This window comes from Triturus cristatus, chromosome 11 (assembly GCF_964204655.1).
Source record: "Triturus cristatus chromosome 11, aTriCri1.1, whole genome shotgun sequence".
Classification (NCBI taxonomy): domain Eukaryota; kingdom Metazoa; phylum Chordata; class Amphibia; order Caudata; family Salamandridae; genus Triturus; species Triturus cristatus.
In genome coordinates, this window is record NC_140594.1 from 513,939,845 (window position 1) to 513,964,080 (window position 24,236).

A 24,236-nucleotide genomic window follows, 5' to 3' on the forward strand; every position below is an offset into this window, starting at 1 on the left:
GGACAAAGTAAGGACTAGAGTCACTGTAGCATTACGTAACTTAATTTCTCTAAAATAAACTCTTAGAGAATCACACTAAGCGAGCGCAAACGCAAAGTTGCAAACAAGTAAGATTAGTAGTAGCGCAGAGGAGCACCTGTGTCATAACAATCACAGAAGACTTTTAAACGTAATTAACCTGGAATGTAAGCAGCAACATTCTAGCTGGCTGGAAGAAAAAAAAGATATTCGCAATATAACACAGAGCAGAAGAACAGACACAAAGTAGTACTAATTAAATAGTTACTCACCAAGACCTGGGACCTCCACTCCTAGCAGGTCCAGCAGGTCCTGCTCACGGTCCAGGATGTTGGACCACCGGTGCGTCAACTGCGCCTGGGTGCGCCGGACCCCAGAGCAGCGCAACACTGCCCGGCGCACCTTCCCCCACCACTGTCGATGCTCCCGGAGGCCGTACCCGGACCCAGGCCTGCCACCTGCTGCCAGTGTTGAGGGGAGGTATCGCTGCACAAAGAAAATAAGTGCAGCCAACTCCACCTCCCCAAATAAGGCCCGTGCCTGCACCCCTTGTGGGAGCCGCCTTCCACAAGGAAGGTGGTCGCGGTTCTGGCTGCGACGAACCCTACCCTTTGACATGGTTCTGGGATGGGCCGGGAAAGAAAAGGTAATAAAATTTAAAAAGTAAGTAAAGGAAATAAATAGCAGGCAATAGAAAGAGTGAAAAAGTAGCTAAAAAACAAAAAAAAGTAGACAAAAACAAAAAATATAGAGTCAGGAAAATAGAGAGAGTGATAATAAATAACAAAGATCAAAAAACAGTTTTCCGAGGCAAAGGATTGAAAAGATATAGGGAGGATTGAAAATCAGGTCCCAGAACAATGCAATAGAGTGAAAAACAAGATGCCCGCGCCCATTGCGACCACGTGCGCAAGTTCGTGCGATATTTTCTCCCCGAGCAAGCAAAAAGCAACGCGAAGACGTAAAAGCGTTCGCGGACAGGAAATACGTACTGCGAACAGGCGCGAGCATGCATTGCGTGACCTGGAACAGGAAGTAAGCATCACGGGAGGGCAGGAGAAGATGGCTGCGCCCGTGAGCAACCGCATGGGTAAGTTGGCGAGCCGCGATCACGCAAAAAATACCGCAAACAGGCGGGAAAAAAACGTCCGCGTCTTCGCGATATTTCCGGCGTGTTTGCGGAGATTTTCAACATTTTCGCGATAGTTTGCGAAAGCGAATTTCACAAATTCCGCCCACCCCTAATTGAAATGGACATATTTTAAGATTGGTATAAAGTTTTAGTAGCGGGATGTTGTGTTTGTAGGGGATTAGGGTGGGGAGTCATTTTAAAATATTGGAGCTGATTATGATGGCGGTGAAACCGCCACCAGCAGCCTACCGGTGGCGGTCGAAGCACTTCTATGCCCGCCATATTACGATGGCGGGCGATGCAAACTCCGTCCACCATGGGTCCACCACAGGCAATCGTTATAATTGCGTGGTGGACCCACCACGCATCTAAAGGATGTGGGCGGTGCTGTTGGCTGCAGCACCGTCCGCAATGATAAAGGTGCATGCACCGCATTTCCCTGCACCCCGTGGCAGGCACCATGTGGTGCATGCCACTTGGTGCATGGAATTGCAGAGGGGTACCATGGGTATCCCCCAGGGCACCACCCCCTACAGAGGGGGCCCGCAACAGGCCTCCAAAGCCAGTCTCCGACAGGCAGAAAGGGATACCGTAATCCCTTCGGCAGTGTCTGCACAGCACTGCCGCAATGTTGCCCTGGTTCCCGGGTTCCATAAGGTGTCCGGAAAAGGACCGCCTTACGTAAACATGGCGGACGAACTTTCCGTCTGTCGTGGAACCATTGTGATTCCCACCGCCATCCTAATTTGGCCGGGGAATTTTCTGTATGATGACGGAAGGAAAACCACTGCTGGCCCTGTGGTGGCGGGCCTTCCGCCATCATAATGAGCCCCTTATTTTGGGGAATTATTATCTTAAGAGTGAGGATTGATGATAATTGTCCCGTGACATGTCCAGGTACCTTAGTTAACACATTTCTAAGTCTTTGGGTGCTTGTTTGTTGTGAACTGGTACTTGCTTCTAACCTCAATTTCAGTTACATTGGGGGGATAATTGTGTTCTTTGACATTTACTGCATTGGTTTCTATTGTAGTGGCTCTCCCATAGCAAAAGTTAGAGTAATTTTCCAATGTGTTTAGTTTCCACTCATTCTGTCTTGTGTATAAGTGAAGCCCATGTAGCAGAGAAGTAACTTCCCCTTTTTGTGAAGTAATGAATTTTGCTCCATCTACCATTTTTTGGTTAATCCTAATATGGATGGTGGTGCCTATTGAGACCCAAGTCTGCCCGGACGGCAATCGGAACAATTGCCAACCGGCGGAAAAGTGGCAGACATACTTTGCGTCCGCCACGATACCCCCCGCCATTATAAAGTGGCGGGGGTAAATCAGGTTGCGATGGCGGGTGGATCGCCACCGCCGGGCCAGTGGTGGCGATCCGCAGCCATCCTAATGACCCCCAAAATGTTTTATTGTGTCATTTTATTTATTTAGTTTCTATTTTTATTTAGTCAAAAAAAGAATACTTACTATTTTTCATTAATGATGTTTTTTTCGATGATTTTGTTGTAGGTTGTAGTTTGTAGAAGCTGGCAAGAGAAAAATATTTGTTAGTTATATTTGCTTTTTAGTATATTTTAATTTTGTAATTAGTTGATTTATATACTTAATTTTATATTTTTCTGTACTGTTGCTTTTGTCTCTGTTTTCGAAAGTTAATTATTGCTTTGTTGTTTTAAGGTGGACTATTATTGAAGTGTATTCTGTGAAATATAAAATAACAGGTTATAATTTTAGTATATTTGTTTATTTCAGTTTTTTAGTCTATATATTTAATTGAAGAAATAAAATACTTACTGAATGCAGTTGGTGAAATTTCTTTTGCTGATGTTGTTTTTTGTTGAATTTTGAAGAAAAGTATTTGTTAGTAATTTGTTTGGATATGACATTTATCCTTTTTTAACAGTTAGGTCTAATTGTTGGTTAATTTATATACTTACTTTGTATTATATTTTTCTCTTAGCTTGATATTTTATTTTTTTCGTATGTTATATTTGTTTTGGGGTTTTTGAGTATAGTAGTTGTGAAGTATAATTTGTGAAAAATAAAAGATTACATTGTAATTTTAGTTAATTTGATCATTTATATTATTTAGTGTTAATTTTTATTTGATTGTAATGAAATAAAAATAATTACTCTTTTTAGTTGATGGAGTTTCCTTAGTAGATGTTATGGTTTTGTCGATTTTTGCAGAAGCTGTTAAAAAAAAAAACACGTGTTAGCTATTTTTTGCTATTTTATTATGTTTAATACTTTTAAGTAAATTAGTTATTGGTGAAGTCATATACTTAATTTGAGTTATATTTTATTGTTGTTGTGTATGTAAATCTTTGTGTTGAATTTTCTAGGTGCAATTATAGTGAGGTTGAATCTGTTGCATGTAAAGGAAAATATGTTATAATATTTTACAAGCTTTTTGAATGTATTTAGTTACAAAATTTTGTTCTTACCTTTATTGATTGATGTTTGGAATTGTTTTTGGCATTGTTGTTTTTTGTTTGTCTTCTCTCTCTCAAAGGTTCGCTCTTCCTCCATGGTTGTCCGTATTTTGTGTTAATTATTTGATTGTTTTTAAAATGTTTGTTTAATTAGTTAGGGTTTTCTATTGGTTTGTGTTTGTGTGTTTTAAATTTATTGGTTGAGATAGGTTTTTTGATTTTTTCAGCTGTTACTTTTTAATTTATTTAATGTTTATTATGTTTATTTATTGTTTGTTTTTATTCTGTTTATTGTTGTTAATTAATTTTATATGTAGATAAATGTGTTTTTTTATATATTATATAAATTGATGTTTGTTTATTTTTTTATATACTTTTCATGTTCTCTTGTTTGTTCATTAATTTGTTTTTGAATTTTTAATTTATTTGTTATATTAATGTGACTAATTCATAATTATTTGTATTTTTTTATAATGTTTGGTATATGCTATATTATTGTATTATCATAGATAGCATTTTTTATTTTTAAATGTTATTTTTGATAGTTTATTTGTATATTATCGATGATTGTATGGCGATATTGTTTGTATTAATATTTTTGATGTGTTTCATTTTATTTTAATGTTATCGATATTTTTGTGTTCTATATTTTTGTAATCGATATTTTTGCAATCGAGATTTATATAAACAATATTTTTATATCAATGTTAGTGTCATTTCTATTGTGTATTGTGTGTCTATATTTTTGTTTACAATATTGTTGACTCGATAGTTCTGTATTTCGATGTTATCAAAGTCGATGTAGTGTATCAATGATCCATTTCTCAATGTGGACGGTCGCGGATGAATGCTACTGCTTGCGTTGAGAAGCCTTCCATTCACGTTGAGGAAGCATCCACTTGAGCGGCAAAAAAAAGCAGCACCCTCTTGCGCCGAACAAACACCCAGTGCTAAAAATCAGCGTGAACGGCGTGACCTAACACACACTACCACTTGCAGAACTCCATGCAACACGGCAAAGTTTTTTTGGTCACTTTCACATGGAACTCTGTGGCCTTCCCCTATGCCTGATATCTGCCACCTGACAGAATCTTATTTGCACCAATAGGGAAAAAACAAGGGGTGTAGGAAATTCACGTAATTTACTTTTGCGTAATTATGAAAAATTCCACAAAGATTATGCAAAATTACATGAAATGCAAAACATTTTAGCATCAAATGCGTCAGTGTGGCCATTTTGAATGCAAATAATGCACTTTGTCCAAAATACACGGACCTTTAACAACAGTCACTCACGTTCTGGTAGTTCACTCTGTGCCTGTGCTTCCTCACTATAACTGGCGTAATTGCGAAGTTTCGAGAATTTGTGTCAAGTTATACCAGCGTCATGGAAATTTCACCTGAGTCTATGGAAACCACAGAATGTCTCCTAGGCTTTCGTGTTTTTTGTTTTCCTAACCCTGTTTTGGGGTTTTGTCAGTTTAAAGTTAAACAAAAATCTCTCACTGGTCCATCATGCCATCATTGGATGGTGGACTAGACCCCCAGTGTTTGTTTTCACAGAAAGTGCTTCTGGCAGAATGGTTGGGGGAGTATTCTCAGCAAAAAAGAAACAAGCCAGCTAACAACTGTACTTTTAGCACACCAGCTCAGCCGGGAGGAAGCAGTGTATATACACCCCAGTCTCTAAATTGGGCTCTATGTCTTGAGGGCACCTGTATTTTAATTAAATGGGTACACATGAATTTTGATTAAGGCTACCAATTTACGGTTTTCATTGATATCTTTGTTCATAAATACAGATGAAAAGAATGTGTTCCCCTATTTTCTTTTTCAAATAGAAAAATACAGTCAATCATGATGACAGGTTAGTATATGTTAGATTGAAAGCATGAGGAGATTACAAAAAAGGGAAGACATTTCCTTAACCAACTGCCGATGTCTAGAGATGTGTTTGTACAAAACCATCGAGGAAGGCTGGGGGGGGTTTCACTAATCAGATTCCAAACAATAACATGGCCACCAGCTGGTAAGCTGAGTGCAAGTATACTGCATTTGGCTGTTTAAAGAAAGTGCTGGAGCCTACCAGTAATTGTTGATGCTGAGAGTCGCCAACCACCTGCACATATTAAGCACTGATGGCACTGTTTGCTTATAAGTGCATTTAATTAAATGTGGCTGCATTAAGTGCTAAATTCAAACAAGCATCCCAGTGTGTGTGTAAATTTAACAGTGAAATAAAAGTGGAAATAAACTAGTTGTAACTTAATTTTTCACAGAACACAAACTAAGGGTCTCCTTAGCATGGCGTAGGGACTGGAGTCCGTCCGCCATCCTGGTGTAAACCGGGACCGTCCGACATGCACGCAGCAGTCCCGCACAGCGGATCAGGATATGACCGCCAATGTGGCGGTCGGATCCTGTATCTTAACATTGCAGCGGATGCTGCTGACAGCAGCACCCGCCGCAATGCAAAAATGCCACATTGTGCATTTCACAGCACTTCGTGGCAGGCACCACACGGTGGCTGCCATGTAGTGCTGTGAAATGTAGGAGATACCATGGGTACCCCCAAGTGCATCCTCGCCTACCCCAACACAAGGGGAGCCCGATCCCCGTCAGCCTTTCCACCACCATAATAAGGCTGTCTCCAGCCTTCATCGTAATTTGGCGGACGGTGCCTGCTAGGCACGCCACCATTTCACCAGTGAAGACCGCTCTGCCAGGCAATCCAGAGGATTGCATGTGGCGGTTCCGTGGCAGACGGTCTTTGCAACCGCCACGGTCGCGGTGAGATTAGGGGTGGGCAGAATTTGCGAAATCCACTTTCGCAAATTATCGCGAAAATGTTAAAAATGATCGCAAACACGCGGAAATATCGCGAAGATGCGGAAGTTTTTTTCCCGCATGTTCGCGAGATTTTCTGCATGGTTGCGGCTCGCCAACTTACCCATGCGGTTGCTCGCGGGCGCGGCCATCTTGTTTTCAGTTGTCTCGCGGTGCATGATCGCGAGAAGAAAGACGTGATCGCCCGACGCATGACGTCACTGCGGGCGCGAACTGTCGCGAGACAGCGCAAATGGCTAAAAACAATACAACATCTCATGGAGAACGCAACCGGATCAAGAAAACTTGTCGGCGAACGCAGGGATTCAGGTAAGGCAATCGCACGCGCGCGAGAATGTATTATTTTACAGCGCGAGCAAGAACCAAATTATCGCAAAGCTGCGGAATGCGGAAATTGACATTTTCGCGCTTTCCGCGGAATGCGAAAATGTCAAATTATCGCAATTTCCGTGAACGGAACGAAATTTTAGCCCAGGCCTAGGTGAGATTCCCCCCGCCATCCGCGGTGGTGGTCCTTCCTCCATCCTAATGATCACCTAAATGTAGAGAACAATAAAATAAATATTGATAAATGCTGGTGGCATAAATAATACACAATAAAACTGAGAACCACAATTATAAATATTTACTTTTCATGCAAATGATCGTTACACGTAGAGGTAGGTGCTCTTTTGGTAAAAACAACTGCATAACATTTGTGCTCTTTTAAAAATATATTTAAAATGTTACATTTACTTATGGTGTCCTAGCTGTCGATAAGCAAAGTAACAAATGGAACTGAAATGAGAGGGTCCCTATAAACTAAACTTTCACTTTTCCCTTCACCCCAAAATCCAGCCCCTGCTGCTTGACCTTTGCTTTTCCAAGGCAGTCATCAATAATATTGGACACAGAAAAAATAACTGTTTAAGCGCTGAATACTCACTCAGCTGCACATTGATTATAAGTATCTGAAGAATGCGTGCAGAATCCATAGTAGTCACCTCTTCTATTTATTCCGAAACATGAATCTGTCCCCTCCACAGCACCTGAGGCAAATTAAAGGAGTATGAGTTAAAACAATAAAATAACAGAGTAGACTTATTTTTGCTATTTGTTCCTGACTTGATGTCCAACCGAGCTAGGTTTATATCTGTTCTTTTAAACACGAGTTTTCAGGTTTCTTCTTTATTTAGACGTGAGATTTGGAGTGGCATGAAAAATCTTGTAGATTACATTAAAGTGAAGCTGCAATTCTATTAAGGACACGAAGGCGAGGTTTATGATTCAAACTTCCTTAACTTCTGGACTAGCAGCCATTACAAGAACACACAAACAGCTAAAGTATGCAGAAAACCTGTAGAACAAAACTGCAACATCATGTCACTGTTTACCAGCAATCCCGTCCCATTTCGGTTTTATAATCCCACAGCGCAGTGAAGAAACAGCCTTTTTCTTTGTGCCCTGGTCAGGAATCCCATCCAGCATGGGTGACTCCCATCCTGCTTGATTGCCAATCATGACTGTTTCTAGTGAAACCCTGCCAATTGTCGCGAAAAAGCTCTCGATCATAACTTTAAAAAATACAGTTAACACTTGCTACTATTTAATTAAGTACAAATTAAACTTGCCCTTGGCATTCCTTTACTAACTTTCAATCAATAAACAGCTCATCAATAGTAATGTACAATAAATATTGTACTTTCCTCAGGAAGATCAAAGGAGTATTGTTGCAATGCCTCCTTTTGCTGTAGGTAACACAGAATGGTGTGATCAAGAAGAATGGAACATCTTTTATTCTGTTTAAACGCTTTCAGTCTTTACATACTCGCTCACTTGTATTACACACACAACAACAATGCAACATCCCTGTTCTAATGGTGGCAGTTCTAAGGCGGTCCCCAAGTCTCAATTCTTTTTCTGTCTCTGTCTTCTGGTGAACATCAGGGTGAAGCAACTGCTCTGTCTTGACAAAGCTGGCAAGTTTTCTGATTGCTTATGTGTGACATTTCCATTTGTTCAGTTGGCGTAAGAGTAACATTTTACTGTCTAATGTGTGGCACTTTGAGTGACACTATCTCACAAGTAAATCAAAGCAATGACCAATATTTGAGTGTCTTTCTGAGGGTCTTCTGTTAGTGCATCCAGACATACCACACAACAATGAATATATGCCTAAAACAAGCCAGACCTATTGACAATGCCAGTTCTTGTTGGCAGCATCAGATCCACGAGTAATACAAACTAGTTTGATTTGAATAGATAGAACTGCAAATGTTTCAATTCTGAGATTATTAGAACATGCGATGAATATTATCAGGTTTCTGTAAGAGGTAGTGGTCTTTGGAGTGCCTAAATCACTTCTGTTCTTCCCTTCACATTACTTTCATCTGCAGTCTCTCACTCTGACACTTTTCTCCCACCTTTCTTAAATCCTCTCTATCTGCATATCTCACATCTCCTACCACCTCTTTACCACTACCTTTTCACATTCTCTTTCTTCATGTAGTACTTTGCATGGCCCCTTTCACTGGTCTCTCCGATTCTTCTCTTTTTCTCATCCTCTCTCTCTTCTCTATCTCTCTCTTTCTTTCTTTTTTTCTGAGTTTGGAGCTATTAGTTGTTTCAGCAGTGTAACTCTTCACACAAAATGGCAATTACATTTGGCGCATGTGTGACGATTGTTTGGCCCAGAAAGGCTACAGTTTGTGTGAACATGTAATCAAACAACCTTATGACCCAGCGACAGGCAATGCAAGAACTCCTATTGATTTCAATGAAAGTAAAGTAAGCAACTTAGCCGGGCCCTGGCCGATTTCCATAGTAACCAGACACCTCCCCTCAACTTGTGCTCTGTTCAATAATAACTATGTGGAGTCATACAGTAGGCGTGTTGGCTGCTTAGTGTATCTAACTCTACAGAGCTTCAGCACATGGTCAAGCATAGAGGAGCTTTAATTATGCCTCATCATTTTAGTGCAGCGATGCAGACAATAGCACTAGGATGTGTTAGTCTAACCCCTAATGCACGGTTCTTGGCACAACTGTCTTGATTAGAGAGAGGTTTATTGGATATTATTTTTTATGAATTAGGCAGGAGGCTGAGGGGTGGAAAATGTTTGTATCATTATCCTATCTGTATCCATCTCCCTTTAGCAACTACTGATTCTAGTTCCCAAATACTAGCTCCCCAGTAAGCATACATTTATGACATGAATAACTCGTTTATATTTAATGACTACCTTGTCCTGAAGTTGCAATTCGACATGAGCAATAGAAATAGCGTCAGTGCAACATGTATAAAGATGTTATGTGTGATGTCATGTGTTCTGTTGATGTTCATCACTGAATGCTAAGTAAAGGAACATTATTTCTAGGATGTTAGGATGCCTCTTTAAGGGCTCACAGCAACAAATGTGTGTTTCCTAGGTACCTTAGGATTGGCCACTGCTAGACAGTCACCCACAGTCATGACCGACCATGGAAAAAACACAGTCAGGAAAATCCTATAGAGAAAGAATTCCACCGTTGCTAACACTGTATATGCATTCCATAACACTCGACAATTGTGTCTCCAAAGACACACCTCTGGGTTACTGGGCACACCCAGGAGGAAGCAAGCCCTCCTAGTGTAGGTTGCACCCTTGTGAGGTTGAATCTGAACTATTCTGTTGATGTGGCACAGTTGGTGTTATCCAAAACGCCTAGTTCTCACTGGGTCCAATCCAACAATACTTGGAAACATATTATTACCCTAATTAATGAGATCAAACTTCTGACTCTGATGAAGAGGTTTAAACTTAAAAGGTCTGATATATTCAACCGCATTTTATATTTCTATAGGCAGTCCCAGATAAAAAGTGGAGGAGGCATATTATGGTTCAAATTTTACAAATTGACTAAATTAAAATGCAGACTATGATAGTTTGTATGTGTTAATGAAAACATATAAACATTAAATTAATCCTGACACAAAATATGGAATTTAAAAACCTTGATGAGATGAGATGCCTACCATTTGACTATAGCGAAACTGCACCAAAAGGTATTGGTATGGTTTGAAGGCAAACGCAACACGATGATGGACAGAGTGCTGAAATGTTTCAACCACTCGCCCCCAGTCAAGAGATCTGTGTTTAAACCATTGTTCTTTTGCTGACGATACCACCCAGTTTGAACTCAGCCACATGCAATGCAGTCTTGACCTGTCCTAGGGGGGCTCTTTCTGATCTAGAGAGGACCTGGCTTGGCAGTTCGGGCAGGACTGTTCCCATGAGGAGCATGGGAACAGCAAAGACTGATTTACATATGGCTGGGTCTAAACTGCGGTGGCATGGTGAGCAAAAGAACGATGGAGTTAACCCAGGACTTTTCCCTGGGGGTGAATATTTGATTTGTTCCACATTTCGCCCATCATTTGTGAGTCTAATGGTTTACATGCAACCAAGAATAACAATGGAGAAAGGTATTGCAACATACATAATGATCAGTAGAGTAACTTTGAAACTGAAGAAAATATGCTTTTTCAGTGCTTTTCGAATTGAGAGTAGGAATGGTTGACTTGTCTGGTAAGTGGGAAGAGAGTTGAATAGGTTGATTACGGGCCCAGAGAAATATTTCATAGCTTGTTTATATTGAAATCTTGGTGTCTCCTCAAGGAGTGAGTCCTTGCTCCTTGGATCCTTTTGCCATCCTTTGTAAGGCCTAAGGGAAGCACAGTGAACTGAGAGTATTCTTGGTACATTAACCACAAGTCATGCCATGAGCCGGCAGGACAGGTACATGGAAATATGTGTCCTGCAAGTCTAGGACTAACATCCAGCCTCCAGGGTCCATTGCAGACAGGACCTGAGCCAACATGAGCATTTTGAATTTCTCCTTTTTCAGGAAGTAGTTCAGAGAATTTAGGTCTAGTATAGCGTGGAAGCCTTAGTCATTCTTCAGCACCAGAAAGTAGCAGACATAGCAACCACAACCTACTTCTGATGTCGGCACTCTCTCAATCGCTCCTTTGGCCAGAAGGCTGTACTTCCTGAAGCCAAAGGGATAGGTGGTCCTCCATCAGCCAATCTGAAAATGAAGGGTGTACAATTTAAACATTGGACTGCCACTGAGATAGGTGGTACTGGATCCTGCTGCAGACCAGTTGCCTATGATGGTGAGAGGGCATATTAAAGGGATTTGGAGGCTGCAACTGCTGGGAGAGAGGCAGACTGGGCAGATCTTGGGTCTTGTGTCCTGCAAGGTTTCTGAGAGCCACATCTGCAGCCTCGAAAGGACTGAGGAGCCTGATGGGCGTGATGGCTGCCAGAAATGGACATGGCTGTTAGGGGCAAAAGGCAGAATGGGGCTGGCATGGGGCCATTGAAAGATCCAACAAACTGGCCCTGCTATTATCAAAGCAATTAAGCACTGAATCTGCCTTTTTGCAAAACAGACAAGTGTTATTGAAGGGAATTTCCATAAGGGATGCTTGGACATCCCCCTGAGAGGCTATCTGACATTATTCAGGAGTGGTTACAAAGTGCCAAAGATGAAGCATTCACTCAATTTAACAAGTTGGTCATGTCCAGTCTGCAGCGCATTGTGAACTTTGCCAGATCCCTGCCATTGGTAATAGCCTGGGACAGGATGGCTCAGGCCTCCTCCGAGACTATGGCCAGCACTTCCACAGCCAAGTCCCAAACTGTTTGGGAATATCGTCCAAAGAGGCATGCAGTGTTCTCTACTGCAGTAAAAGGCTAGAGGAAGAGAAATTTCTCTTGCCAAAGGTGTCTGGCCTGTTGATTTCCCTATCCAGTAGTGTGGTAGGTAAAGCACCAGGGTTAAACTTGGACGGGGAGGACTTGACACCCAGGCTCTCCTGGGTTGGGTGAGGAAAGCTGGATGCTTAGGAACGGGGGCTGGTGGCAAGCAATTATGCTGAGCACAGGAGCGCCTGTGCAGGGCTTTGCTACAGGCCCTGACCATGACATTAGTGAGGGTTTCATTATAGGAGAGAAGAGATTCTATGAGGGCTATCCCCAGGTTGAAGCACCTCTGTCTAGGCATTAGTCTTGACTGCCACTGAGAGCAGCATAAGGTCTAGAACCTCAGCCGCCCTCCTCATAAAAATTGCAAATTAAGCCCTCTACTCCATAGCCGCGCTGAGAGGAAAGACTATGCCGGTGTCCCAAGAGGTGTCCAGACCACTGACATCCAACAGTTCCTAATACTAGTTATCTTCGTTCAAGGTCTCTTCCAGGTTGTTGAAATAACCATAAGAATCCTCAGATCTGCCAAATTCTATTCCCTATAGGGCCTCTATGGAAAGGGATATGCTGTCTCTGACCTGAAGGATCTTGGTCTTGTCAGCGCTGGAGTCGCCGCCAAAAGAAGCCTATCTGGTTCCGTATCAGAGTTGGGTATAATGATTGGGTTGGTGCCACCGAGGGACTTCAGTGGCACCTTTACAGGCGCAACTGGAACAGACTCCAGGAAAGGCTGTGGACTAGCAATCGGAGCTAATCCGGATCTAGGAACAGATACAAGGGGCCTAGCTGGGGCTGAGGGCAAGTCTGCCAGTGGGAATGAAGTTGGAGCACCTGTTAGGACCCAAAGGATATAACACTACAAAAAATAAATAAATGTGAGAGGGGATCTAAGGAGAGATGAGGGGCACTATTAGAGAGTGGTAGTGATAGAATCTGTGAAGATGGAGGTCAGGTGGGATGTCAACAAAGATTCTCACGTGTGCCAGCAATGCTAAAGCTTGCCCTGTTTTAAGAGCAGGTTAAGGATACATTTTTAGGTAGGAAATAACATAGATCCATTGGCACCTCATAGATGATCCTCGAAAGTACTAGAAGAGAGTGTTGAGCCTTCCCATCTCTACTGGTGTACCCTATGAAAGATCTGCAGCTGTATAGTGTCTAGAAGTTGTTACATTTGCTCTCTGGGTTAATGAAGGTGAGTACTATGAGAGGAGCTGAACAGCATGCAGGTGACTGCAATGACATGACCTGTAAATGTGTCTGTGCAGTGTCAGCGGCTGCAATTCCATGAGCTGTATCTGTTCCAGAGTTAGCGGAACACAACTGCCAGCCTAAGATAGTAAATGGAACATACAAACCCCAGGATCTATAGTAGGTCAAGTGCTGCTCCACCTACCCACTTCCGTTATTCAGCAATAAAACAAATCCAGATTGACACATTGATGGCTTCCATCATTTTTAAAACCATTTGTAAAAGTTTATGGGCCGCCTTCGGCATATGGCAATTTGTAAATATATACAGTTGGGTATTTCTAAGTTTATTTTTGTTTCTTTGTATATAGTGTTGCTTGTTAATCTTGCCTGTTAGTTTGTACACCTCTTGAATTCTTTAGTCAAAAGTTTCGAAAACATTCAATAACAATTTCTCATAATGTTTTAAACAACCCTCTATGCAAGAATGCTCTCCACTCCATGCCTGTTCCCTGCACATACTTGCTAATATAAACAGCCTCAATCACCAAAATACGACATGCATAAAAGTCATTAATGTTTCACTTCTCTAACAGTGATTGATGAGCTATAAAATGTTAATCTAAAATACATTTTTTACATGTAGGTTACTCTTCATACAATGCAGGGCACTGCAACTACATTTTGCCCTGTGTTTCATGACTCTAAAGTGGCTGGTGGCCTGAGGATCCCTGCAGTGAAGACCATCAGGACATTTCTGGGAGTTCTCTGTTTTAAGTTTGACCCTATCTGTGCCATATTCTGTCAAATTTCTAAAACTTTGTTTTTGACCAATAGCTCAGCAGGCAAAATGCTTTTTGAAGAAAGCTATATAAATGGCAAACAGTCATACTTGCAAATCCTCTAGATCTCAATCCTCATACTACTCTAATTAAATGTACATAAGATATTTTTGATTGTGGTGAGTGTTGTATACATGCTATACATATTTAGTGCAGATAAAATTACACTGCCATAATTAGTGTCATGTGTTATTCACAGGCCAAATATATTTAGTCAAGTGAAACTCCACAAACATAATTATCGGAGCATGTGACATAACTTCCTGTGATGTCATCAGGGTCAAAGGCCATGTGGGATCACTTCCTCCAAAGTCTTCAGGGGAGGAGTCAAAGAGTGTGATGCTACTTCCGCTACCCTTGACATTTTGCTGAATCAATGTCCATGTCTCTACATATCTACAGGCCAAGTAGCCAATAATCAACCAACAAGCATTCACCAACAAGTGAGATAATGAATTACTACAAGCAATTAATGTTTATGTTTATGAGTTTTATAGAGTGCGTAACTGCCCGTGGGCTTCCCAGCGCTGTGGAGCAGAAGTGAGCATGGACTGGGGCTCAACCTGGGAAAAGCCAGGTCTTCAGTTTCTTTCTGAAGGCCAACTCGTTCATGGTCAGTTTTAGATCTATGTCATAGATTTCCAAAGTTTTGGCACTAAATGTGAAAAAGATCTTCTTCCCCATCTGGCTCTCCTAACCCTGGTGGTTTTTGCCAGGTGTTCTGTGGAAGATCTTAAGGCTATTTCTGGTGTGTAGGGTGTGATCAGGGTTCTAAGTAGGGTTGGTCATTTTCCCTTTAAGGCCCTATTTGCTATGCACAGTGTTTTAAACTTAATCCTGGCAGCCAGTGAAGCGACTTCAGTGCCTTTTGCGCTGATTCATGTCTAGGTGTCTTTCTAAGTAGTCACGCTGCCGCATTCTGCACCACTTGTAACCTATTCAACACATATTTCGGTGAACCCAGGAAGAGAGGGTTTCCGTAATCGAGATGCGAGACCACCAGCGCCTGTACCACGGTTCTCTGGGTCTCCTCTGGAATGAGGCCCATGATTTTTCGGAGCATCTGGAGGATTCCGAAATAGGTGGGTGCTAGTTTCCTGGCTTGGGACTCCATTGTGAAGTTGCAGTCTACCCACATTCCTAAGTTTTTTATGGGGTTCTTATGTTCCGGGGGAGTCCTAATTCTTTTGGCCAGTTCATCGTGATTTGCAGTGTTAACTTTTTGCCTAGGAACATTAGTTCTGTTTTGTTCTTGTTACGTTTTAGCCTACTTCGTGTCATCCATCTGGCCATTTTTTCCATGCAAGAAGGCACTAAGTTATTTTTAGCGTTGAGGTCGTTTGTCAGTGAGACCATCACTTGGGTGTCATCTGCATATGTTATAATTGACAACCCGAATTCCGGGACAATATTGACCAGCGGTTGCATGTCCAGATTGAACAATGTGGGGCTAAGGGAGGAACCCTGTGGTACCCCACATGAGACCTTGAAGTTGTGCGAGAAGTGTCCGCCTTCTGTAATTTGGAAGGATCTGTCCTCCAAGAACAACACTATCCACCTCAGTGCTTGACCTTGAATCCCTGCTCAAATCTAGCCTGAGGGAGAAAGTCTCGTGATCGACTGTGTTGAATGCTGCACTCAGGTCGAGCAGCAAGATGGCGGCCTCGCCCCCTTGGTCAAGGATGCTCTTCAATTTCTCTGTGACAAGCAGTAGGGCGGTTTTGGTGCTGTGTGCTGGTCTAAAGCTCATTTGGGTCTGATGGAGAATCTCATTCTCCTCTAGGAAGTGTGACAACGTGTGGTTAACATGTTTTTCAGCCATATTTCCCAAAATGGGGACAAGTGAAATGGGGCGGAAATTCCCTAGGTCTTTTGTGTCTAAGTGAGGCTTTTTGATCAGAGGGCGAACTATGGCATGTTTCCAAGATTTTGGCACTATCCCCTGTCTGAGAGAGAGATTAAGTAACTTGGTGGCTGTTGTTGAGATAGTGTCTCCTCCCTGTAATAGGATGTGGGGGGGAATGGGGTCCAACCGTGACCTGGATTTAATACTTTGTAGGATCTTGGTTGTGGTATCTATACTCATTTTTGGAAATGCCTTTAATGTTGGTCTCAATGGGGGCTCGGTGTCTGTCTTATTTCTTTGAGTGTCTGAGGTATGCTCGTTCTCTAACATGGAATCATAAATAGTTTTGATCTTGTTTTTAAAGAAAGCTGTAAGTTCATTACATCTCCCCTTAGAGGGGGAGTTTAGGGGTGTCTCCCACGCTATAAGTGTAAGGGATTTCACCACCTTAAAAAGTTCTCTTGAGGAGTTAGATGATGTCTCAATTTTTTCCTGGAAGTATCTCACCTGAGGTATCTTTATCTCATCATGATAGTGTCTGACCTTTTAAAGTAATATCGTAAGATTTCCTCCAGGTTCTTTCATTTTTTTTACAAGTTCTTTTTAAGGAGGCAAGATGGCTATTAAACCACGTTGGTTTCTTTTGTGACTGGTTTGATCCTATTCTCCCTTTGTTGTCACAGTCATCTTCTGCTTTTGTGGGCCACTTTTACGAGCTTGAGTCTGTGCTCTCTACCTCCCCAGATATCTCTGGAATACCTTTTTTAGGGATTTTTTCAGATTTCCTGGGATGGTTTTCGTCCATTCCTGACTCGGTTGTACTTAATGTGTCCTATTTCTGCGGGTGTGTATTGGTCAGTGTAAATGGGATGTAGCAGTGGTCTGACCAAGGCACTGGAGTAGGAGTAACTGTTATTAGGTTAGGGTCATTAGTATATATAGCGTCTAAGATGTGCCCTTTTTCTTGAGTTGCTACTTGCACCTTTTGACTCAACTGCATAGTGTCCATTTCTTGGATAAATCTTAGGGTAGTAGGGTCCTCCTTTTTTATGTAAATGGATGTTAAAATCACCTAGAATGGTTGTTGCACTTTTGGAAAGAATGCTCTTTGCGATGAAATCAGGGAGAATTTCCAGAAAGGTATTACGGGGCCCTGGGGATCGATAGACAAGGATCCCAGAAAATGTTTGGATGGGTGATAGCCGGATGATGAACAGCATAGTGTCACAGTTCAAGAGTGTTATCGGCGTGATAGTACAACTATGAGTTTCTTTGTATATGATGGCTATTCCACCTCCTATTTTTTCCATTCTGTCCTGTCTACGTATGTTGTATCCAGCTGGCAAGGCCATAAGTAGGTCCGGGGTAGACCATTCCTTGAGCCATGTCTCAGTTATAAAAAGGGCGTCCAGCTGCTTTTCCTCGACTAGGCCTCTTATCTCAATCTTATGTGCCGGAATGGACCTACAAGTTATTAATCCCCTTTTCCACCAATCCTTTACCTTTAGGTTCATCATGGGTCCCTGTGCTGAGACATTTTCCTCCCTTGTTGTCCATCTACAGTGAGGACAAGTGGCCTTATAGCCTGTCAAGTTATGTGGTGAGAATGAGTTTCAGCATAGAGGGCTAGGGGTTGGTCTCAGCTCTATCAGGTCTTTATATCTTAATGTTCCCTGGGGGTCTTGCTTGAAACAAGCACGGTTTGTGGCCCCTGGCCAGACTCTGTTTCTATTTACCCGATGGAAGCAGTGCTTGACAAAAGCTAAAGTTTTGAATATGGCACTGGTCGTGTTTATTCATAAAAAATACATTTTGAATAAGGAATTGATTCTGTTCTAACGCATACATCACGTTCTTTCAAGAGATATACAATTCTTATGATGATAAATTCTATTAGAAATCGCTGAATAAATTATCTTTCATGAAAGAAATATTCCCATTTTTGTTTTATAACAATCATTGCAGTTTGTGCATGTGAAAAAAAAACATACCACCTGTCACTTTTCAGGTTTCACCTACAGATAGCTTTATTGTCTTTCTCGAGTGCCTGCTTTTGCTCATAGGCTTTCTTCCCTCTTCTTTGCCTATATCACCGAGGCACATTTCGATTTCACAGTGTTCGGATGAGTTATATCCTTCCATTTCTAACTATTTCTTCTTTGGCATTTTCTATTTCATGTGACTTTTTGTACTAAAATGGAAAGCATTCTCAAATAGTATTCCTCCTGCTCTATGCCTCTCTCCACCACTTCCACACGGCCTGCACCCTCAGTCATGGCTCACACTTTCTTGTGTATCTCTCGCCTTCCAATCTACCCCTTTCTTCACCAAGCTAGGCAGCTCACGTGCACTACAGCATCTCTGTGTCCAAATTGCATCTTTCTCCTTTTCTTACCACACCCACCGCTCTCTTTCTTCTAAGCATCTTTCTCACACATGCAAAAGCAAAACTATAGCTTGAATTGCTTTAACCATTTAACAAACCAGCTTAATTTCTATTGCTTGCCTGAATCTATAAAATCATTTCAGTTCATGTATATAAATGACTGATACATCTTAACAAAAATAGAGAGACTTCTTAAAAACCATGTAGGAGTTGCACCTAGAGTCTTGTTAATGACCATTTAAGCAAGCCTTTGAAATTTTCATCTGGGACATAAAAAAATTGAAAATCAATAGAACCGTGGAAGTAAATATGCAAATGTATATGTTGAAGCAAGCTACAGTTTTTCTCCTGGAATGAGAAAGACCTGCCAAATATGATTCAAGATGAACCATCAGACCATATTGGAAACAGTTCTGCATAACTCGGTTTCAAGAAACAGGTCACAACATCCAATCCCTTTAATTGAATTTATTAAATTCAACAACTTTGCCACTAAAATCAAAGTAAATGTTAATATATCTATCCGCTGGTCTCAATGTGAAAGCCGCTCACCTACAACTAAATGCACCATGGATTCTTGCAGTAAAAATTGAGAAGTGGTCAATGGAGCTTTACTGTGCATTAATTATTCTTAACATCTACATAACACCAGCACATAAAGAAAAGTGGGAAATTGCAAATAAACCTAAAGCACTAATGATAGATCTCAGAGCAGTGCATAACGAGGACCCAACCCTGCCATCCGGGAACTTTAACTCGAATCAGTTCTATCAACAGTGTGAAGATGAACAACTAATAACACTTCAATACTTAATGTGAAGGTACTTAATCAGACAGCAACACTAAAAAAGAGGCTTGACAAAATAGGAGAAAGGATCCTAGCATCCTGCACCTCAATAGGCTTGCAAAAGGAAGATTTCCTGAAGTTCAACACCCGGAACAGACACATGTTTCAGTCAAGAGCAAGTCCATTCTTCATTATACCTTGGTAACGCTCACTCTTTGCAAATACATCACATCTTTTAAAACCAATCGCCAATTAGAAAGTGATCACCTTCCACTGTAAGTCGGACTACATACGAGGATTCTACTGCAACCTCAAACCCAAACCAAACGTTCAAGCCCTCAAATGTATACATTGAGCATCTACAAAAAATCTTTAAAGACTGAAATGGAATGGCTTGCTACCAAAAGATAACGATACACAGAATGCTCTTCTGCTGGAGTTAGAAAAAACAAAAGTTAGCTAACTCATGCTAGTCTGCCAGAGCTTTATAGAGAAACTACTTTTACGGTACCAAAACAACACTTTCAATAAAGGGCCACATATGGGCCCCATGAACAACAAAACAAAATGGTCAGGCAAGCCCTTAAATTTGTGAAAAAGAAGGGAAAAGTGAATTCAGCGCACTAAGAAAAATCTGGGTGAATGATTCAAGTGGTGAACTTTGGAAAGAAAAGGCAATCATATAAGAAAGAGGATGGGCCGCTAAGAGGGAATACAATGGGAAATGCTGGGCAAAGCATCTGAATGCAGTCACAATAAAAATTCCATAGAATTCTGGAAAACTATAAATCATCAGGAGAAAGGAGCTCTTACTGCAAACAATGGCAACGTCTCGATGTAAGTGTGGGTTAACTACCTCTTCCTGCACTATACAGCACCACAAGATCTAAATACTCCTGCGCACACCGAAGATTCCTCACCCCAGATGAATCCACACATCCTCATAGTAGACAAAGGCTATTCGGCAATAAGTAACTCCAGTGTAGAACAAATCAGTGCATTCACAATGTGCTATACTGTATCAACTGGACAAGCAATACAAAAAAGTCGGGCAGAGGGAGCCCCAGGACCAAACAGCATAACTCAAGCACAATCCAATCTGGCATTCTGATCAGCAGACTGCTTTCAATATACATTTGCATCATGGAAAACGAAGAGATACCGGACTCCTGGGGCAGGGAGATTCTTCAACAAATATACAAAATTGGGGTATACAAGTATACAGCCAATGGCTGTCTATTTGCCCTGGTTGTATGTCATTACAACGCATTCCGTTGCAACGCATGCCTTTACTACGCATGCGCTACAACGCGAATGCCGTTACCACGAATAACATTAACCACGAAAATGCATTTAACACGCATATCGGTAAAGGCATTTTCGTGGTAAATGTTCTTTTTTTTTTTCTAATAATACTCCTTTGCGACCTCCCCGCCCCTTTTTCTTCTAATAAATTCCCCTCCCCTCAACTTTAAAAATGTTTCCCTGTGCGATTCCCTCACCCACAAATCCTTACATTTAACCCTTCGCTACACCTCATTAACTCCTTAAACTAAATTCCCCCTTACCTCGCTACGTCCTCTCCTCTGGAAGCTCTTCCGATCTGCGTCGCACGTCGTAAAGAGGAAGCGGAAGTGTCTTTCCGTTTCCTCTAACGACGGTACAACGCCGATTGCCTCCACATCGATGGAATCAGGTTTTTTTCTTGTTGAGGTGGCTTGTGCACAGTAGTGGACACACTCTCCCAGGCAAAGTTCCCCACTATATCTGGCACCAAAGGGAGGGTGTGTCCTGCACCTTGGACCCACAGCTGTGAGTCTCTGCCCACCTAAAGTTTGTGACTGTCTCCCAGCCCATCTATTGCTGAGCCTACCGGCTTCGTCAGCTGAGTATTTTTTTCCACACATACTGTGCTTAGTGCTACTGGCTTTGAGTCAATGGAGCCTTCTGAAGACACCCAGGGTGAGGAGGATCCTCTAGCCTTCCTCCACTGGTATGATGATTTCTTTGAGGCAGTGGAAAGCTCCATATATAGGGTTGTCGGGCAGGCCATAGCACCTTTGGAACTGCGTCTAGCTCAACAAATTGAGCATGAATGCACAAAAATTGCGCAGGCATCCCAACTTGTCCCGGCACCTCAGGCCCCTGTGGACCCACTCCAGTTATCTGAGAAGGAGGAAATACCAACTAAGCACCGCTGTCAGGAGGAAGTGGACCATGACACCTTTGAGCGTCTGTCTGCCATGAAGAAGGGGGTTTGTCCTAATACTACACTAGCACCTGGGCAATATACACTGCAAAAAACAATATGGATGCTGCTGAATCGATCAGGAATAATCATTTATAACAATGAAGGAAACCTTAATTAATCCCTCAAACGAGACAATATCTTCATAAAAAAAAAAACATATTTTAAATGTATGCACAAACACACCAATCACTGCACTAAGTTTGGATCATATTGTGTATATTTGTCAAAATTCAATTGTCTGAATATGTGGACGATCACATAATACACAAAACTGTATATATTTCGTTATACGTATATACATTTGACATACATACATAAATAAACAAACAAAAATACATACATAAACACACAGAAAGATACCTTGATGCCCTGAATTCCTTAGGGGATTGCGAAAAAGCACTTTTTTCATAGATTATAATTCGCAACCCTGAATCAAGAGATCGCCCTTGGTACAGCACCACTCGGTGCACAATAAATCAGACGCTCTATAAATTACTAGGGGGTACTGTATTTTTTTTACTGAAAAAGTCCCAATTGTGCAGGCTTCTCTTTTGTATCTGGTCGACGCGTTTCAGCCCTTTTAAACAGGGCCTCATCTGGACTTGGGGCAGAAAGGAAACCTAGAACACAACAAAGTACACGTCTTTGTATTTACATATATACACACATGAGCACATATGTACACATAAATTCTCGTTGGAGATAGATCTCCTCCAAACTACAAAAACCGAAAGACTTATATACCACTCATATCCTCCTGTGGGCATCACAAAGCCTGGTGCTAAACATGTGAAGAAAACAGTGAAAAAATAAATAGACCAATGAAGTAAACACTCATGTGACCACCGTGTCAACATTCATGTCAAGCCAAAATCCAATAGGTCCGGGTGGCGGTGAGGGAAAGGTCCTGGTGACTATAAAGTAGAGAGTTTCTAGGAAAAATTATAAGATAGAACCACATATCGCAATCCCCCAAAAACGTGAAACCTCGGGAACCTCGCGATTTGCCACAATAAAGTGCATAAAAAATGAATAAAAAGCTGACGCAAATAAAAAAAATAACTGCTCACTACAACTACCTCCAAGGATAACTGGTAATCTAGTATAAGTATGTGAGAGGTAGGGGGTTCCCGGGACACCACTCTGTTACGAAGGAGCTGTTCTGAAAAGCAATGACAGGAACTCATAAGGAAATAAGCCAAAAGAACCGAAAAAGAAAATGTCTTACATATCCTAAGTGTATACATACTCTTATGAACATGGCGAGGCTCCTTCACTAGTCCCGAATACGTACATGCTCACTCGCCAACGCTCGTGAATGGCTCCTCTTTATACCATTGCAATAGCTCCCTGTGTAAGTTATTCCAAATGGGGGAACCTGTAGAGTGAAAAATAAACATGTACAAAAGGTCACGATCTAAACGTGCCTGCTAAAATGTGTGCAAACCACTGATTATTCTAAATGCTTACCGAGAAATGACTACAGAGACTACTCGACTTCGCCGTCCGTGTAGAATGGCGCAAACGTTATGAAACGCAGAAGTGTACGTACCACGTTAGAAGACTCCTGGATGGTGGCCATAGAAAACAGACTCAAGGCGAATATCTGCCCGAAAAAAAATGCTCATACTCAGGGGCATATCATCAAGGGACTTATCACCACGTTAGCGTCAGTTTCTGGCGATAAAGCGGTGATAATTCTATCGCCCTATCAACAAGGCGTCGCTAACCCCTGTTAGCGTTACTTTTCCGGCGATAGCGACCGGAAATTTATCGCCTTTCAAGCCAGCGATAATCAACGCTAATGACATGCAAAGTAGGCGTTCCTGACTGAAATCTCACTAAAAAAGTCGCTAACACAGCTTCTCACTATTATCAAGGATATCGCCAACCCGCTTAGCTACAAAAAAACGCACGCTAACTCCAGTTATTAACACCTGATACAAACCTGACTTACACTGGAGATAAGTGGGTGTATATAAGGGAGAGTAGGCCCGAGCTTCCCCCAGAACAGCCACAGAAGCCATGGAGGTAGTCATCATGCAGATTGGAGTCCCACCAAGGCAGCAACAACAACAACCACCACCAATGCCACCACCCCCAGGACCACCACCACCCATGCAGCGACGAAGATGACAGCGGGCACTGCGCAGACGTGTCTACCTCGCAGACTTAAGGTCAGAGGAAGTCATAGCCCAGTACAGGCTCAAAAGGACATCCATCCAGCACATCCTGACCCTTATTGCCCACAAGCTGACGCCACCAACACAGCGGACAACCAACATCCCTCCACAGACAAAACTGTTCGCTGTGCTGCACTTTTTGGCCTCTGGGACATTCCAACCAACAACAGCCAGAGTAGGTGGAGTATCAGAGGCAGCCTGCTCAACCTTCCTCCCCACTGTTTTGGATGGCATACTCAGCCTGATTCCCCAGCAGCTTCACTTCCCCAACACTGTGCAGGAGCAGATTGCCGTCAAGCAAGGATTCCATGCCATTGCTGGCTTACCACAGGTGATCGGTGCAATTTGTGCCCCCTGCGGACAGCAAACACATATACCGCAACAGGAAGCACACACATTCAATGAATGTGCAGGCAATAGTGGACCACTGCGGACTGTTCACAAATGTCATTGACAAATTTCCAGGGAGTGTGCATGATGCATTCATCTTCCGACACTGTATCATAAACCAGCGCTTCCAGGATGGCACATATGGAAATGCATTGCTTGTGTGTAAGTACCAACTGAACACACCACATGCCCAA

At 42.0% G+C, this 24,236-nt stretch overlaps 1 protein-coding gene across 1 annotated transcript in view; it reads right to left on the reverse strand.

Moving 5' to 3' along the window:
• The window catches only part of LOC146784498 (zinc metalloproteinase-disintegrin-like VLAIP-B), a 2,353,571-nt gene that overhangs the window by 557,950 nt on the left and 1,771,385 nt on the right, over nucleotides 1–24,236 (reverse strand). Inside the window, exon 13 of the mRNA XM_085632965.1 lies at nucleotides 7,360–7,462. Within this exon, the coding sequence (XP_085489091.1) occupies nucleotides 7,360–7,462 (103 nt within the window). The remainder of the gene's footprint in view (nucleotides 1–7,359; nucleotides 7,463–24,236) is intronic.